Source organism: Mus caroli, unplaced genomic scaffold, assembly GCF_978045245.1.
Source record: "Mus caroli unplaced genomic scaffold, Mus_caroli_1 scaffold_16, whole genome shotgun sequence".
Taxonomy (NCBI): Eukaryota; Metazoa; Chordata; class Mammalia; order Rodentia; family Muridae; genus Mus; species Mus caroli.
The window spans coordinates 31,052,832-31,070,159 of NW_028227271.1; the positions used below are offsets into that span (position 1 = coordinate 31,052,832).

Below are 17,328 nucleotides of genomic sequence, written 5' to 3' on the forward strand. Positions count from 1 at the left end.
GCACAGCCGTTCAGCCTGTGAAGAGGCCACAGCTTTAAGATGATTGCTTTTTGAGGTTTCTAGGCAAATTGTGTGTTTGTTTGTGTGTGTGTGTGTATGTGTGTATGCATGTATGTGTAAGTATGCAAAGTATGCTTGTTCCAAAGTTTTCCAGCACCAAGGCATTGCAGATAGGTATTTTCCCTCTTTTCCAGTCCCCGGTGTTCCTTGGTTTGGTCCCTCATGCTCAGCCTCTGGCCTGGGTAGCACATAGTAGGAACAGATGTCAGGTCATAGAAAGTGCTGGGAGTCTGAGGAAGGATTGCTTTCAGTTAGTGTACCCAAGGAGGCACTATGGAAGGCTTAGACTTGGAGGATGTTGGAGGATCAGTGATGGTTGTCACAGAGTGAAAAGCTGGGGCCAAGATGGGACATGGCAAGCAGAATGGTAGACTCTTCTCGTCCCTTTGCGGTGGCTGGTCTCATTGGCAGCTGGTCTCCAGCCTTTGGTCGGGCCTTTACCGAGGGCATCGTTCCTTGAGAGCCCCATTGGAACTTGTGGGTCATTGTTCTCCATGCAAGTCCACTTTCCCCACACTAGTCCCCAGAAGGAAGCTGCCTGCCGAGGGGTGGTGTTGTCAGTGTGAATGAACGCCCTCCCACCTTGTAATTAGTCCAGGGAGTAGAGACTACCATGTCCCTTCCTGCTACTTCTTGGACAAACAAATCAAACCCTGCCTCACAAAACAGACAACTCTGTTTGACTTGGGATTTGTGTCTTCCTTTCTAGATGGAATCAGCGTGAGCGGCTTTCCCCTGTCCAGTCCTTTCCGCCAGGTGGTCCGGCCCCGAGTGGAGAGCAGACCCACAAACCCTTCTGAGGGCAGCAAGACGGGGGACCTTGGCCACGTCAAGGTTAGTCCATCCGCGGAGTTTCTGCTAGAGCGCTTTCCGACTCAGCATTTGGAGTACTTTTCTGAAGGAGATTGGTGGCTTGTGATTGAAAGTGGTTTCTCATATTTTCACGTCTCGTGGAATTTCTCGGGACAGCAGTCCCGAGGGTACTCATGTGCCGTGTACTTGGGGGATGCAAGCTCTGATTTTGCTGTGACATAGAGACTGGGAAGGCAGGCATGCCATTGAGGACGGTGAGCAGAGGAGTTGATTTTCCCCTTGTCTCTTTCCTTTGAGAAGTGTATTCACTGCCCAATCCTCAGTTTGGATATTCACCTCATAGCAGTTTTCCTAATCATTTGGCAACTCTTGCAGGTGCTGGTTTGTAAGCCCACAGTTCCTGGAGCTCTCTGTACAAAGCTGGGATGCTCAGGACACGAGGGCCAACAGGAGCAGAGCTTGCTGCTTGCAAGGAGGGTATGTGAGTAGTAGCTCCAGGCACCACCAGTCCAGACCCTGCAGAGGTTTCCCCCGGCTCTGAAGTGTACAGTGGGGTGCTGCAGGGCTCTGAGCAGTGACTGAGGTGCAGGCGTAGAGTTTGAGTGTGCTTATGGCCACCCTGTGGGCGTGCTGTTTGCTATCCCCATGCCAAAATGTGAGCGAGCACTGGCTGGTGGGGCCACCCGAGGAGCTCGGCCCAAGGCCCAAGTTGGGTGGGAAGAGCTGCCCTGTGAGCTGCCCTGAGTAACCTTGGTGCAGTATGGAGAGGGGTCTGTGTTCTGTGGGGTAGGGGGAGGCTATGCCAGTGGCTTGAGGCCCGCCTGTGGGGCATCTGAGCAGGAATGATGTGATTTTATCTGAATTGTGTGAAACCCATAAAATCGTCACTGGTATTGTCGTGGGTGATAGGACTGCCAAGCACTTTCCTGAACCGGGTACATTGTGTTTCCCTGAAGGGTATAGGTGGCTGGCAAGAACTGTGTCCATACTCGGGCCGTTTATCTGCATGTGGTGGGAGGACTCGATGACTGAAGATGGATGCTGTGTTTGGTGCGGGGACATTGGTGACAGTGTCTACAGGGCTGAGGCTGCAGCTCAGTGGCTGAGTGCTTAGCCAGCATGCTTGAGGCCCTGGACTTGTATCCCTATCACACAAATTACATAAGCCAGGCCTGTCTGCCTCTCAGAGTCTCATCTGAAAGACTGGCCATTGTGGGCTTTCGGACAGGCTTAGGGAAGAAAGAGTAAGGCTCCTGGGCTTCATTTTCACACCTAAAGAAAATGGATATTAGGGAAGATGAGTGGGTGGCAGGCTGCTAGCCCAGGAGCTGCTCTGGAGGAAGTAGGGCCATGAACTTTGCCCTTGCTAGACACTTGCCTGGTGTCTCGTTAGGCTCAGATTGGTTCTGACTTTTACTGTCTAGCTCTCCTTTTCCAGCTATCATTGGGGGCCAGTAACTACCCTTTGAATCACATGTGACCTGCAATGGTCCCATATGATCAACACACGACAAGGGCTCTGCTGAGAGCCGGCTGAGAGGGCACCAGCTCATGGAACTGGCTGAATACTGTGGACCCAGGTTGGGCTGTGTAGGGCGCTACTACAGCTGCCTATAGCTTTGCCTGCTGGAAGCACAGCTGGATCAGACAGAGAGACGGGACAATGGTGCAGCCATTGGAGAGCCAGACCCCTTCCCATGCTCTGCCTCTTAGTACTTAAATAGGCCTCCTTTCCACTTCACACCTGCATGTCACTTGCTGGAAGAAATGCTGAAATCTTGACAAAGCCAAAGGTTGCCAGGGGGCACTAAGCCTCCTGTCCTTTGCACACTGGCTTTGGAGAACACTTGCCCTCTTTTTCAGTATACTGTCTCTTGGGACTGCAGCTGGCAGGCACGGTAGCCACAGTTGTGTCCGTGGCACCTTACAGCGTAGCTAGAGACTGGACTTCAACTTCAAGAACTTCGGGGAAAAGTTGGACATTAAACTCAAAGTAAGCAAAAAAGGAAATGAAAAACAAAACAAAACAAAACAAAAACAGCAGAAATCAATGAACTAAGAAACAAACTAAATCCCTGAAGTAGACAAAGTACCCAGAAGCTTGTTCTTTGAGAAAGTCGGTGAAATTTATCGACTTTCAGCCAGATTGATTAAGGAGTAATTATGTAAATTGCCAGTATTGGGACCAAGCTAGGGAGCTTCTGCTCAGGCTCTGCGGAGATGATGAGGGAGGTGCCTTACGAGGCACTGTATTCAGAGGATGGGTAGGTCAGCAGGTAGCTTTGTATCCATCACGGAGAGAGTTCTCATTAAAACCTTTCACAGAGAAACTCCTTAAGGGAGAAATAATAGGAAATCTTCGTAAACTCCTTTAGAAAACTGTGAAAGGAGGAATCCGGCCAGTAGGATGCTCAGGGCTAAAGATGCTTGCCATGTGTGTCCGTGGGATGCTGAGGGCTAAAGATACTTGCCATACGTGCCCAAGGACCCGGGTTCAATGCCTGGTACCCACATGGAGGTGGAGGGAGAGAAATGACCCTTAAAGATTGTCCTCTGACCTTCATGTGTATCCTGTGGTGTGTGTCCTCTCCCAGCTGTCACACGCATACAGTAATGATGATGATGTAATAATAAAATGATGATGATGATATAATAATGATAATGAAAAGAAAAATGAGAAGAAGTAAGAGAAACAGATTTTGAAGAAAACCCACACAAAGCAACACAGTTGCAGACTGTTTCCATCCCCCCTCCCCTCAGCTTTAACAGGGCTAAAGCAGGAGTTTAGCCTATGCTACCTCATGGACTATACAGCATCAATTGAGCGAAGCTCATTGATGGAAGGCAAGGTTGGTTTAACATCAGAAAACCCACAGTTGTAACTCTCCATGTTGATATAAACTTGGAAAGGAAAATGAAGTAAATAGCTTCATCTGATGCCACGTGCAGCATTTAATAAAGTCTAGCATCTATTTCCAGAGTACTCTCTGCCACCGTGAAATAGAGAAGAGCTTCCACTGTCTGACTAGCTGCTCTCCCATGCCTCACAGGGAAGGTCTTGACCTGGGCCCTGTGGAATCTCTGTGACACTGCAGCAACACCACACAGAGATACTGGCCATAAGCTGCTAGGTACATGCTTTTGCACTTAATATTTATAGTTAAAAATGGTTGTACTGGAGGAATCCACAAAAAATTCAAGTTAAGCAAATGACATGTTCTCCCTTCCCCTTCCTCTTCTTCCCCTTCTTCCCCTTCCCCTCCCTCCACTCCTCTTTTTCTTTCTTATGTGTGTACCTGCTGTCCTGTATCTGGAGAAGCCAGAGGACAACATATAAAAGAGCTTTAATGAAAGTTATTTACGTGCGAGTGTGTGTGTGTCTGGGTGTGTCTGTGTCTGTGAGTGTCTGTGTCTGTATGTCTCTGTGTGTCTGTGTGCATGTTTGAGTGTGCATGTGCCAATGCATGCGAGCGAGTGGTGGGAGAAGAACTTGCAGAGCTGCCTCTCCCTGTCTATTGTGGGTTCTGGGGATTGAACTCAGATCTGGAGCTTCTGCAGCAAGTGTTGTGTCTTAATGTAGGTCCTCTTCCTGCCAAGTGGAAAGAAAGGAAGTTGGCAGAGAATGGTTGTGGGAGAGGAATGCTCAGTGGAGTAGGCAGCCCCTGAGCAGGAGGCATCGAAAGAGAAGGCTTCTTTCAGCAAAGGCTACTGGACCAGGCTGCAGTGGCGGTTGGGACTCACCAGACAGCATGGTGATATGGACATTGACATGGCCTGGAGGAGACCACCATGAAGACACCAGTGAAATTGCCACAGTCACCTGCTCCCAGGCCAGATCTGCCTTTCTGACCAAGACACGGTGGCCCAGTTGCCATGGGTGACTGACCAGAATCAGTCCAGTAATTACATAGCAGAGCCAAGATGGCTCCCAAACATTCAGTTCCAAGCTCAGGGCCCAACTCTTCTAGAATGCTGGCAGCTCAGGGAGAACAGTCACTTGAACCTGCTGAGTCCAGAGAGCAGTGTGGCAGAGAGGCTCTGTCGCCTACCAGGGACCTTTCCGTTCCCCAGGGCTGCAGTTGCGCATCATTCAGGGGAAATTAGGACACAACTTCATGAGGTAAAGTTAATGGCCAGGGTCAGGCAGCCTCTAAGTAGAAGTTAAATCCAGCCCAGGTGCTTCTGATTTCAAGGCTTGTGCACAAGCCATTTCTACCACACTGCAGTGTCACCGCCGGCACAATTTCTGTGCCTCTGAATTTATTACAGGATCCAGAACACCCTCTATTGATTCAAGCTATATTGATGAAATAGTCATGTCTAAGCCTTTTGGCCTATCTGACCTCAGTTTCCACCCTGTGAAAGGCAGATAATAAGGCTTCCTTCCAGCCCTTGTTGGGAGGGCAGTGTCTGCTATTAGTCCTGGTAGATAAGAAAAGCTCACAAAATGGCAAATCCAATTCAGCTCCAAATTATTTCTAATCTGTCCCAGTGATAGTTACAGAGACAGGACATTTCCCCTGCAACATTTAAGCATAAAAGCTTCACAGAAATCCTTTAATCTGCTCAACAATTTTAAAACTTAATAAGAAATTTAGAATGGAGAGCTGGGGAGAGAGGCTGTTGTCTGTGGAATGCTAAAACAAGTGCTAAATGAGGCCAAAGGAACATTCCTCCAGGTCTAGGTAGTGTGAAGCCAAGACCTTTTGTCACCATGGCTGTTGTGTCAAACCTTCTGCAAGTGTGTGTGTGTGTGTGTGTGTGTGTGTGTGTGTGTGCCTGTGTGTACATGGCATGGGTGTTGGTCTTATGGTGCCTTCTACTTTATAGTTTTGTTTTACTTTGAATTATGCATATATATATATATATATATATATATATATATATATGTCTGTTTATAGGTATGTGCACACAAATGCAAGTTTTCTTGGAGGCCAGAGGTACTGGGTCTCCTAGAGATGGACTTACAGGTACTCGTGATCTGCCTGGTGTGGGTGCTGGAAACTGAACTCAGGTCTTCTAGAATAGCAATAAGGACTTTCACCTGCCAAGCCCCATCCCTATCCTTTGAAACAGGGTCTTTCTTTGGCCTGGAATGTCACCGTAGTTGGCCCATGAGCTTCCAGGGATCCTTGTGTCTTCTCGTCCCATCTCTGCATTGGTAGGGTTACCCGTATACATCACCAGGGCAGGATTTCTGCATGGAACCTAAACTTGGAACCTTGTGCTTGCATGGCCGGTGCTTTACGTATTGAGCCATCTCTCTAGCCTTCTTGCAGCTTTGATCCAATCCAAGGGTTTGACCGCTAGTGAGTGGTTAATCAGTACATGCTCAGTTCTAATGCTGGGAGCAGAGCCATGCACAGTGTCTGAGAGTCACATTCTGGCCAGAGACTAACACTGAACAATTAAATGCTGGCTGTGATGTCTGCTGAGGACAGACACAGACAGAGACAGGGGTGACTTCCATCTCTGGTTTGGAGAGAAGGTCTGCAGACTTCATTGCAGCCCTGGTGAGAGAGGGACAGGTGTACCCAGCCCGTCCCACTCTGGGTCATTGACGGGCCACTGGAGTCACGTCATTATTTGGATACTAACGGAAGCTGCCAACATTTGAAGTATTCTTATTGCCAGTTATTTTTTTTCCCCCAGGTGATTGCAAGTTAATTAAAGATAGAGGTGAGACTTACTGATGTCTGCATTTCCTCCTTTGCAAGCAAGGGGCAGGCACATGCAGTATGTAGACTCTTAGTGAGTGTGGAACCAGTGAGGCAGAAAGGCACTGAAATGGCTTCTAGAGCCACACCCCACCCTTGGCAGTGCTCGTTGAAACAGTGTTAGCCTGCCCCACCATCCCATGGAGGGCCCCCCTCACCTTCTCACCTGGAGGGCTGGAATGTGTACTTCTGGGACACTCCTGAGTGATGCAGCTGAGGTGGGGACCTTGACTTGTCCCCCCCTTTAGTCTTTATTAGTAGTAGGACTAGCCTTTGGCATCTTGTTTTGGTTTTTAAGACAAGGGCTTTCTGTTTAGCCCTGACTGTCCTCAAACTTGCTCTGTAGACCAGGCTGGACTCAAAGAACTCAGAGAGATCCGTCTGCCTTTGCCTCCCAAGTGCTAGGATCAAGGTATGCACCACCACCGAGACTTACCTACAGCATTCTTAAGAGGCTTTGAAACCTTCCTGGTGTACCTCAGTGACAGGCATGCGATAAAAACAGGAGTTCATTTTGAGATATACTTCCTGGAATCCCAAAAAGGAGTTTTCATCATCCTTTGTCATAAAACCCTGACATAAGCACATAATTAAAACCAAGTCTAGGCATTAAAAGGCTGATCTGGGGGCTAAAACCTTTGCATAGAGATATGGAATCCTGCCTGCTCCAGCCCAGGATGTGCCCATAGTTAGGATTAATGGCTGTACAGCAACAGAAACCATCCATTGTTTGAATGCATGGCCCTGTGCTGCAAAGGGCTACACTGTTCATCTGCAGGGTCTCCAGGGACACTGGGCGTTTTTCAGAGCCAAGCAGGTCTCATGGGACTATTATCGTGAGCTGGCTTTTGCCATCACACTCAGCATGATTGATCTGCAGACAGCAGGGAAGAGCCAGGCAGGAGCAGAAAACGTGTACTTTTATTGCATTCTTGCCAAAGAAGAAAATTGAGTTAAGTCTGCCATTTGGAATGACTGACAGTAAGCAATATGTTTGCTTGGGTAAGGACATTTAGGTGACATGATTAGTCCCTAAAAATCCAAAGCAGTTTAGAGACTATGTCAAAACCAAATAATTCTTACCCTGCTTCCCAAGTATCTACATTTTATCAAAAAGGACAAAGCAAGAGAAGAAAACCAGTGTTTATTTGATGTCATACAGACCTGCAGTGACCCTTGCTGTTGGCCAGCTTTGTCACAATGGACAGGTTCCTTCGAGTAAGTCATGTATGGAATGGGGATGATCCTTAATACCCCAGTAGAGTTCCTGTAGTGAGGTGGGTTCCATGGATCCCAAATACAGAAGAAGGCCTGGTTTTCTTTGGAATGAGTAGGCCCATGGCCCCATGTCTATGCGTGTGCTTTCCGTGTGGTCTCCTGGAATTTGGTGAAGCTGCTGGCCATTCCTTCCTCTGTGAACCTTTGTGAACCTTACCTTGCTGATTTGATGATACGAACAAAAAAATCCAGGAACCCGTACTAGATTTTATTAGATGTTTCCAGATAGTCATGTGGGTTTTTCAATCTAGCTTATTAATAAGATGAATTAAATTTTTTAGAATATTAAACCAACCTTGCACTCTGGGGAGAAGTCCTCATCTGGTCATGATGTAGCATCTGCCTTGGAACACACCTTGTATTTAGGAGGGAATCTGGTAAGAGAGACATGGGATTTGAGGGTCCCAGCAACAGGCTGGCTAGAGTCTAAACAAGCTAGAAAGCTCAGGGAGGGACACCAAGGCTACGCTTCAGTAGCATCTTGAAGCTGCAACCACTGAGATTATGAAGCGGCAAGGATGGCTTCAAGGTTTGCGCTCTACAGTTATTTGGTACGTATGATGTAGAGTGAAAACAAGTGGTGGCCTGTGTACTCTGCTCAGGCTCTCCAGCCCTGCCTTTCTAGCCTGTCAGGATGCCAGTCACACAGAGCTCAGTCTGGCTCCAGGACACAAACTCCTTCCTCACCTTAAGTGCATTCCTCCCTTTAGTTTTGAATGAGCTCATGTAGGGCATGCCTGATACAAACCCTCTACTCGTTCAGTAGCCATCGGAGAGGCAGTCCCCTGAGAATTTCTGCTTAAGTTCAAGTTCATGATCTCCTAATTTCCTCTGTATCACAGTCCTTACACATCATCCATCCTGAGTTAGTGAGCTTTGCATAGAGTTCTCTTATGAAAGGTGCTTTTACTGGCATATCTGATCTTTGATAGCATAGTTTTGGGTTTCTAGTCTTGTAAATTTAGAAATAAATATATTTCCAGTACTTTTAGAATCCTAACTCATGCATTGTACAATACAAACTGCTTTTGAACTCTCTTGAGTTGTCTGGTAATTTATCCGTGTGTGTGTGTGTGTGTGTGTGTTTCTTTTCTGTTGTTGATGTAATTAATGATCTTTTAACTCCGGGTAATGCTAATAATCCTCTTATATTGAAATGCTTATTCATATTTTTAGTTGAAAACCCTAATATTTTTTCATGATTTAACTCTGTTGGTAGACCACAGCAGAGTCCATGTCATTTTTGAATGGTTTGTTTGTGGCAGGTCTATAGCTGAGTGTGTGTCATTCTTTTTTTTTTTTTTTTTTTTTTGAGACAGGGTTTCTCTGTGTAGCCTTGGCTGTCCTGGAGCTCACTCTGTAGACCAGGCTGGCCTCGAACTAAGAAATCCACCTGCCTCTGCCGAGTGCTGGGATTAAAGGCGTGCGCCACCACGCCCAGCTAGTGTCTGTCATTCTTATGATGCTGGGCACTGTGCTCCCTCCCCCCGGGGGGTCTCATTTTAATCAGTACATGTAGGTTTTGTGATTTCGATTAGATTTGCTTCTTCCACACAAAAATTTGAGAAATTTGCTTATAACATTGAATTTTTGTTTGTAAGAATAAAGCAAGTGCTCACGTTTTGATAAATGGCATTGCTTTTCTGATTTCTGAAGAATCAAGTGAAGATGGCTGCACATCCCGACGAGGCATATACATGTAGGGAGAAGTGATTGCTACTTTGCTTTTCAGTACGAAGTTGGTATTTTATCTTTTAAGATTTCTCTTTTTCTAAAACTATTTTTATTATACAACATATTTAACATATTTACCCCACCTCTTCTGTCTCAATGCCTTTCATATCATATCCATTCCTTTTTCCCTACCCTCACCTGACATTCTTGTTCCCCCTTTTTAAATAACCCACTGAGTTCAATTTGTGCTGGGTATGTGGCTAGCCACTGGAACTTAGGTGACCTAGAAGAGGCCATGTTCTTCAAGAAGACAGACCCTCCCTTTCCCAGAAGTCCTAACTTACCTCCATGCTGAAATGTTCATGGCTTGATCTTGTGCAGGACTTGTGCAGGCAACCTCAGCTGCTCTGAAGTCATGAATTGTTTCCCTGCCCTGTCCAGAAGAAGGTTCCATCTTCCTAGACCCCGGCTCCCGCTCTTCCCATCCTCTGTTTTGTGATGACCCCTGAGTCTTGGAGCAGGGTGGCTTAGTCGTCCCGCCTGTGACTGAGCACGCAGCTGACACCCATCCTCTCCACCTCACTCACTGTGAGTAGGAGGATTATTGAGACAAAATACTTTTGACACTGGAGTTGGCTGTTTCACCAACACTGGGGCCAAGATGGATTCCTTGGATGGGTTGACAAGGCCCTAAGCCCAGTGGGTTCTCCTTTCACAAGAGAACATCCCTGTGTTGGTCCTTCACCCATAGCAAATGGCTTTGCCTGAGTCATAAATGCTATGATAATTCTCTAGAAAATACTTTCTCATTTCTGCTTCTCAAAGGTATCCTTCTGTAAATTAGAACATTTAGCTCATTGCATCTGCGACCTCTATTTCCTGACTCCGAAAGCTTTTTCCAATTCTGAATCCCAGCTCTGCTCCCCAGCTCTTAGCATCTTTACAGACACACAGATTTTTGTTGACTCAGCGTTTTGATCCATTTACAGTCGCTATTGTCATTGCTCAAATTGTCACAGTTTGGCCAGAGGGACCTTGTGTTGAGCTGCCTCCAGGCCCATTTGTCATGGCTGTTAATCTTCAAAGGCTCAATGCTCTGACAATAAAAGGAGCTGTTCTCAGCTCCCAGCTACCTGAGGTCAGCTTCTTTGTTCAGGATGGGGAACTGAGGCTGGGAACATGGCTGCATTGTGATAGCTAAAATAGTTAATCTTGCTGGTCAGGGGCATCATGGTGCAGAGGACCTGGGCTCCTCTAATTCCATAGCTTTTCACATGTGCCTGCATGGGATGTCCTCTTCTTCCCATGCCTTCTCTTCCCTGCCACACCTGACCTGTTCATCTGTGAGTGAAGCGTACGGCGCCTTCCCTCCTTTGTCACTAAGTTCTGCTGTAAGCGCCGTTGTCGTATTTGTGTCCATTTCTGGGGGTTCTTCACAGAGTGAGGTGCTATCCAGTCCCTTGGTCCCAGGGTATCATTCTTTTTCATATTTTCCCCATTTGATAAACTCAAGGGTGTAATATTGACTTAGTGAGTGGGAGTCACTGTGTAAGAATGTCGCCAGCACCAGAGTGACTCAGTAGAGGTATGACTGTGCTTTTAAATTTAATATCAAGACCTGCCGCCTGACAAAACATAAATGACAGTGAGATAAAATATTTGAAATGAGAACTGCTCTGGGGAGGTGAAGCTATTGTGTGAAGCTATTGTGTGGCAGTGTGCACAGTGGGCACAGTAGAGCGCAAGCAAGGAGGTACGGTTTTCTGCAAAATTTTAAAATAAAATTTATAAAACATCAAATGAGTTTTTTTTTAACCTGAGATATTCCTGGAAAATTCCAAAATTCGCTCTCCTCCTTCTTAAAAAACAAAATAAAAAGTGCTCACTGAAACAGTCAAGAATGTTAGTAGTGCTTAGCAAGGAGGTATAAATAAGAATGGCCTCTCAAGAGCTCTAGTGATCTAGAGTAGTGGTCCTCAGCCTTCCTGATGCTGGGACCCTTTGACAGTTCCTCATGTTGCTGTGACCACCAGCCATAGTTATTTTGTTGCTACTTTGTAGCTGTAATTTTGCTACTGTTATGAATCATAATGTAAATATCTGATATGCTGGATATCTGACATGTGACCTCTAAGGGGGTCACGACCCACAGGTTGAGAACCACCGGCTTAGACAAAGCAAGAGTACGTGGATTGGGCTGCTGAGCTTCAGGTTTGCTCAGCCCAGCTAGTGCTTTGAGAATATCAGCTACCAGCATTGGTGTGTCTGCAAGCCAACTGGAGATGCAGACTAGAGGGTCCCATTGCAGGCCTCCGGAATCAGGCTCTGCATTTTAATGAGACTAGAATATTCAAGTCTGCGATGATGTATCCTTTGCTCTGTTGCTTTGAGCCCTGCTCATTGTTCTGTGTTGGCATCCCTTCCAGGAAGCCCTCCTCTCAACCCCTTACCTCTTCTGGCTGCAGCAGTATTTTGTCTGCTGTGTTGGCAGCATCTGCCCCCTCTGCCCTTCCCACTGTCACAGCCTCCCTTTTGAAGTGCATTGTCTGACATGCTGAATGTACTCAATAAATATTTGCTGAAGAGAGTAATATCTTGGTCCTAGGTTAGTTCCTGGGTCTGCATAGGAAGAGAAGCAGGCCTTGCCAGTAGGGCCTGCATGTCTCTCAATGCAGATATGCATTTACCGGAGAGACTTTTAGGACCTTGAGTGCTGCTACCATGAATGCCCAAAGGTGACACTGCAGGCAGCAGAGTGGCTTGAGTGGAGGCCTGACTGCCCACCGGGCCACTGAGTTTCTCCCTCGCTCCTCTGAAGAGGCCTCCAGGAGAAGAGTCGTCCTGACTTGCTAAGTGCTGGGCTTGCACATAGCAGCAGGTAACAGCTAGTTCATCACAGGTATCCTTTGAGCTTCCAGAAAAGACCCCTCTAAGTTCTGAAGACCACCTGCTTTGCTCTGCCACTATCCTGCGCAGGGTCCTCCTCATCAGATCTTGGTCTGTTCCTGTGGTGCTGTGTGCCTCCCCGCAACCCATTCTACGCTCTTGAACAATATAGGTACCTTCAAAAGCAACACGAAACTCATTAAATGAATATCCCTAAGGGTTGGATTGTGGCCCAAATGTCAATACATATCTGGCAAAGAGAGGAAATTAAAACTCACATCAGTGTGTCTCATCTGGATCACCTCAGCGGCCTGGCAGAGAAGTCCCGGTGGCAAGGCTGTGTTCGGTGTAAATAGCAAAAAGCCCCGTGGGCTCTAACCAAAGGTCCATCCTGTATGCCTGCTTCCTCTGGAAAGTTACTGTGCTTCGAGGGCCTCGGATCACTCATTGCTTAGGGTGGTGGGGATGGGCTGGGCTGTTTCCCTTGACTATCTTCTACAGGATAAAAGAGAATAGTGGAGATGTGTTGGCTTTCAAATGCAGTATCACTTTTGCATCCATGTCAAGGTCAGTTAGGAATATCCATGCAGACCTTACCCCAAACCCATCCCAAGCTGTTCCCAAGTTTCTCTCCCCACCCCCATTGCATCTCTTCTTCCTCCTGACCTTCTCACCCTTCTCCTTCTCTGTCCCCAGTTCTCTGGATCCAGTCTTGCACCAGCCCCTGAGTCTCCAGGACAATTGCATGTTTGTGTGCAGTGATAGTTTGCCCTCATCATAGCTGCCTGACTATGTTTGTCTGGTCCCCACTGAGCCCCTGTTTCCCCTCTGGTGAATGCTGTGGCATTGGGCGCAGAGGTTCCCCAGAAGTGAGTGGAGGGAGGCCTTGGGCCTCTGTGAAGCTTGGTGGGAAGATGCTGTTTTTTCTTCAGAGTCAAATCTGAATTCTCTAGAGGCATAAGAGAAAACAGCTCCGTCCTGGAAGGCTCGATGAGCTCCTTTTGCTGGTATACGTTCAGCTGACTCCGGTGCCACACTAGCTTTGAGATGTCGACACACAAAACTGCTCGCTCCCTATCTGCAGGCAGGTCACTGCTGGGGCCAAGTTTGTGTTCCCCCTTTTTTTTTTTTTTTTTTCGAGACAGGGTTTCTCTGTATAGCCCTGGCTGTCCTGGAACTCACTTTGTAGACCAGGCTGGCCTCAAACTCAGAAATCCACCTGCCTCTGCCTCCCAAGTGCTGGGATTAAAGGCGTGTGCCTTTAATGTTCCTGATTTTTAAGCTGAGACCTGCAAGCGTCTGTGCCTTAGCTCTAAGTGTGGAATCTGAATTTATTTCCCTGAGGGAATAACCAAAGCCTCTGTTGGAAAGGCATTTGGAACTCACGTCCACATCTAAAATGTGGTGATTCATGAGTTGTGCATTTAAGAGAGTACGGAGAACCCTCCTAAGCGCATCAGTAACAGAGGTGCACTCAGAGAGGCACTTGAAGCCTCCCTCCCTACTGGAAGATATGCTCATCGCTGTCAGATTCATGTAGCCATTTCCTGAAAGTCTAGGAGAAATAACCAGTTAATTGTATCTACTAATTATTATCAGCTAATGTCTTAATTCCTTTTTTTTTTTTTTTTTTTTTTTGCTGCCATAACAAGATACCCCAGGTGAGTATAAAGAGAAGAGGTATTCACTTCTCAGTCTTGGAGGCTGATTAGCCAATTTTGGGTATCTCTGAGTCATCATTTATTAATCTGATATTGTGGGGACTAACTGTGATCTCATTAGAACCACACTGATCTCTTTTAGGTAATGCTCTCATAACTGAGCTACGTCTCTGCTAGGTCCCACTGCCTCTCTGTGTATCTTTACTGGGCACTACACACTGCTACCGAATGAGCTACATCCAAACCATAATAGTTTGTATTAGCTACAGCTGTGACAAGCATTTCCATGTAACACATGTCATTTTTAGTGCTTAGAGCAAAATTACTTGGAGTAAGTCTTGCAGGAGCTAGAAGTAGCAACTTTGGAGAGTGAAGCAGTTGGGGTAAGTCAGGGGTCGGCAGTGTTGCTTCTGCTTGGTGATGTATTAAGATAGCGGATAACACCAAACAACACGCTAAGCCAAGGCGGTTCCACATGAAAGAGGTTTATTGTGAGGGGGAGACAAAAGAGTGGCAGGGCGAGTAGAAGGGGAGTGAAGGGAAAGAGAGAGAGAGAGCAAGGAGGGGGTGGTCTCCTTATTTATATGGAAAATGACATCACACAAGTAAGGGTGGGAGGTGAGCCAAGTGGGTTCTGGGATATGGTGGTCCTTGGCTTGGCAACCCGGTCTGGAGGTCGCAGGAGACCCTATGAACTCATAGGCTTGGAATGTCCTGGTGCCAGAACTTGGCCTTTGCCTCAATCCTTTGTGACATGGGATGAGGACCTTGCTGTTGTTGGGTTCCTCCACGCAAGTGTGGTAACACTCTTGGACTAAGTGGTACCTGCTTTGAGTTCCTCCGGTCCTGCTCCCCAGGACCCAGCTGTTCTCCACAGGGTCTTAGAGGTATTTTTGTTCTGGTTTCTGGCCAGAGCTACTGGTATCGGACAGTGATTAGAGGTCAGTTTGTGGTCTTGATTTCCTTTTTCTTACAATGTGTGCTTCAGAATGCACTAGAGAATGTGTGCTTCAGAATGCATTAGAGAATAGGGATATACCCAAGGAAGAGAAGAGATGCATAGACATGGCCTCTGCTCTCAAGCATGGCCGGCCAACAGGACCGGCATCTGTGGGATGTGACTGAGGCAACTTGGTGGTGTGGAATGGAGTCAGGAACTGGACGACCCATATCACTATCTGGGAGAGCAAAGGCAGAGATTCCTGACTTCATTCTTTTACTTATACATAATCATTTTCTATGATAAAGTTATTCATCTGCCTTGTAATAAATATCTTGTAAGAAAAGTCTAGAAAAATGTAAAGGAGAGAACTCGGGCTGGAGAGGTGGCTTAGCTGGTAAAGTTCTTTTCACAAAATCTTAGGGATCTGAGTTCAGATCTCTGCCACCCATAAAATAGCCAGGCAGGTGGCAGGCTGGTGACAGCTGCTCTTCTCATGTCCTGGAAGCAAAATAGACAAGAGGAAGTGGCCGAGTCACCCTGAGTGACCTCCAGGCTGTCCCTTAGGCCCCATCTTCTAAAGGTTTCACTATCTTCCAGGAGCACCATCCTGTGGTCCAAGCCTCAGACCCTGGTAAGTCACTTACCTCTAAGCGGTATCTGAAGGAATGCTGTATTCTAGGCTTGCTCCTCCTTTATGGCCTCTGAGGAGGCCTCCTTGGCTGCTCCTGTATCTCTAGGGAGCAACTTGAGATGCTGAACAGGGTGTGGGAGGGTCCCAGGATCGCCAGTGTGAAAGCTATCATCTGGCTGGCTGTGAGGGTGGTGGCATGGAGGAGAGGCAGGGTCTTCTGTTGCCCCAGGGATCCTCTTGATGTCCTTACTGGATAATGGTGAAAACTGCAGTCCTCAGGGGATTCCTCAGCGAGGAATGGGCTGCTTTTCCTGTCCCCTGGGAGCATCACCCAAACAGAGTATGAGCCTTCGTGCTGCAGAAGCACCCAGCAGTGAGCAGCACTAATAAACATTGTTGCTTCAGCTAGAGGAGAGAATGAAGCGGCATCAGTCCTCCCTCTGTGTGGGCTTCTGTTTTCATTAGCTTTTAACATGGTCTTATTGATTCACTCGAATCCCCAAACAAGAGGACATTTTAAACTGCTGGTGTTAATTTTTAGTAGTGTTAGAAGTAATTACTTGGATGTCTTGATGACTGCACCATCAGACAAATGCTTTAGCACCCTGAATTCTCAATCCTTTTGTCAAAAGCTGATGACTTTAAGATTGTTTTCCCCCCACAAGCTTTAATTAAAAAAAACAGGGTAATAGAATTGGATTTTTAATGAACTATTCAATCAAAAAGAAAAGTATAATCATTTATATTAGAAATAATATTCCTTGTAATCAGGCATGTTAAATGTAAGCCTTATAGCCATTTGGTGACTTTTGGAAAAGTTTTATTATTTCCTCCTTCCCCTCCTCCTCGTCCTCCTCCTTTCTTGTTTTTGAAAATGGCCTTATGTTTTCGCCCAAGCTGGCCTGGGAGTCACTGTGTAGTTCAGATCTCTCTTGGGCTTGTGATTCCCCCTGCCTCAGCCTCCCAAGGGCTGGAATTATAGATCTGAACCACTATGCCTAGCTTAGGGTTTTGTTTCTTTTTTAATTTTTTAATTGCATGTGTATGTATGTGGCTACTTGCATGTGTGTGCATACATGTGCAAGTCAAGGTATAATTGTAGAAATCAGAGGACAGTTTGTAGGAGTTGGTTCTCTCCTACTGTGTGAGTCTCAGGCATTGAACTCAGGTCCTGAGAGTTGGTGGCAAGCACCTCTACCCTCGGTGCTCTCTTGCTGGTCAGCTTTACCCAGTGAGGTTTCTCACTAGCTTCCCCCAAGTGACTCTGTCCGTTTTCATCATGAACTCAACATCTCTTCATGACAAGAAACGCCTCTTAATGTATTTAATTAATTTAAATATTTAATCTTAGTTATTTAATATTTACTCTTAATTATGTATTTAACATGTATAACTCAAGACAATCAAGGCCATATATGACAAACCTACAGTTAATATACTGCCCAGAAAAAAGGTGAAAGCTTTTTCTTTAGCATCTGGAATGCGAGGAAGGTAGTGGCTTTTGCTGCTTACTTCTCTTTAACAGAGTGCTAAGTGAGAGGAGGAGAGAAAAGTTGTCAAAGCTGGGAAGGACAAAGGTAAATCTTTTCTGCAGGTGGTAAGACCATACACAGCGAGAATTCTAAAGACAATAAAAAGTTAGTAGCCTTTCTGTATACTAATAGA

The 17,328-nt window shown here is 46.5% G+C and overlaps 1 protein-coding gene across 3 annotated transcripts in view; it reads left to right on the plus strand.

The window, feature by feature from the left end:
* Trappc9 (trafficking protein particle complex subunit 9) overlaps positions 1–17,328 on the plus strand; it is a 486,162-nt gene that overhangs the window by 159,760 nt on the left and 309,074 nt on the right. For all 3 annotated transcript variants that reach the window (XM_021182812.3, XM_029469729.2, XM_029469728.2), the window contains one exon: positions 770–894. In XM_021182812.3, the coding sequence (XP_021038471.1) occupies positions 770–894 (125 nt within the window). The remainder of the gene's footprint in view (positions 1–769; positions 895–17,328) is intronic.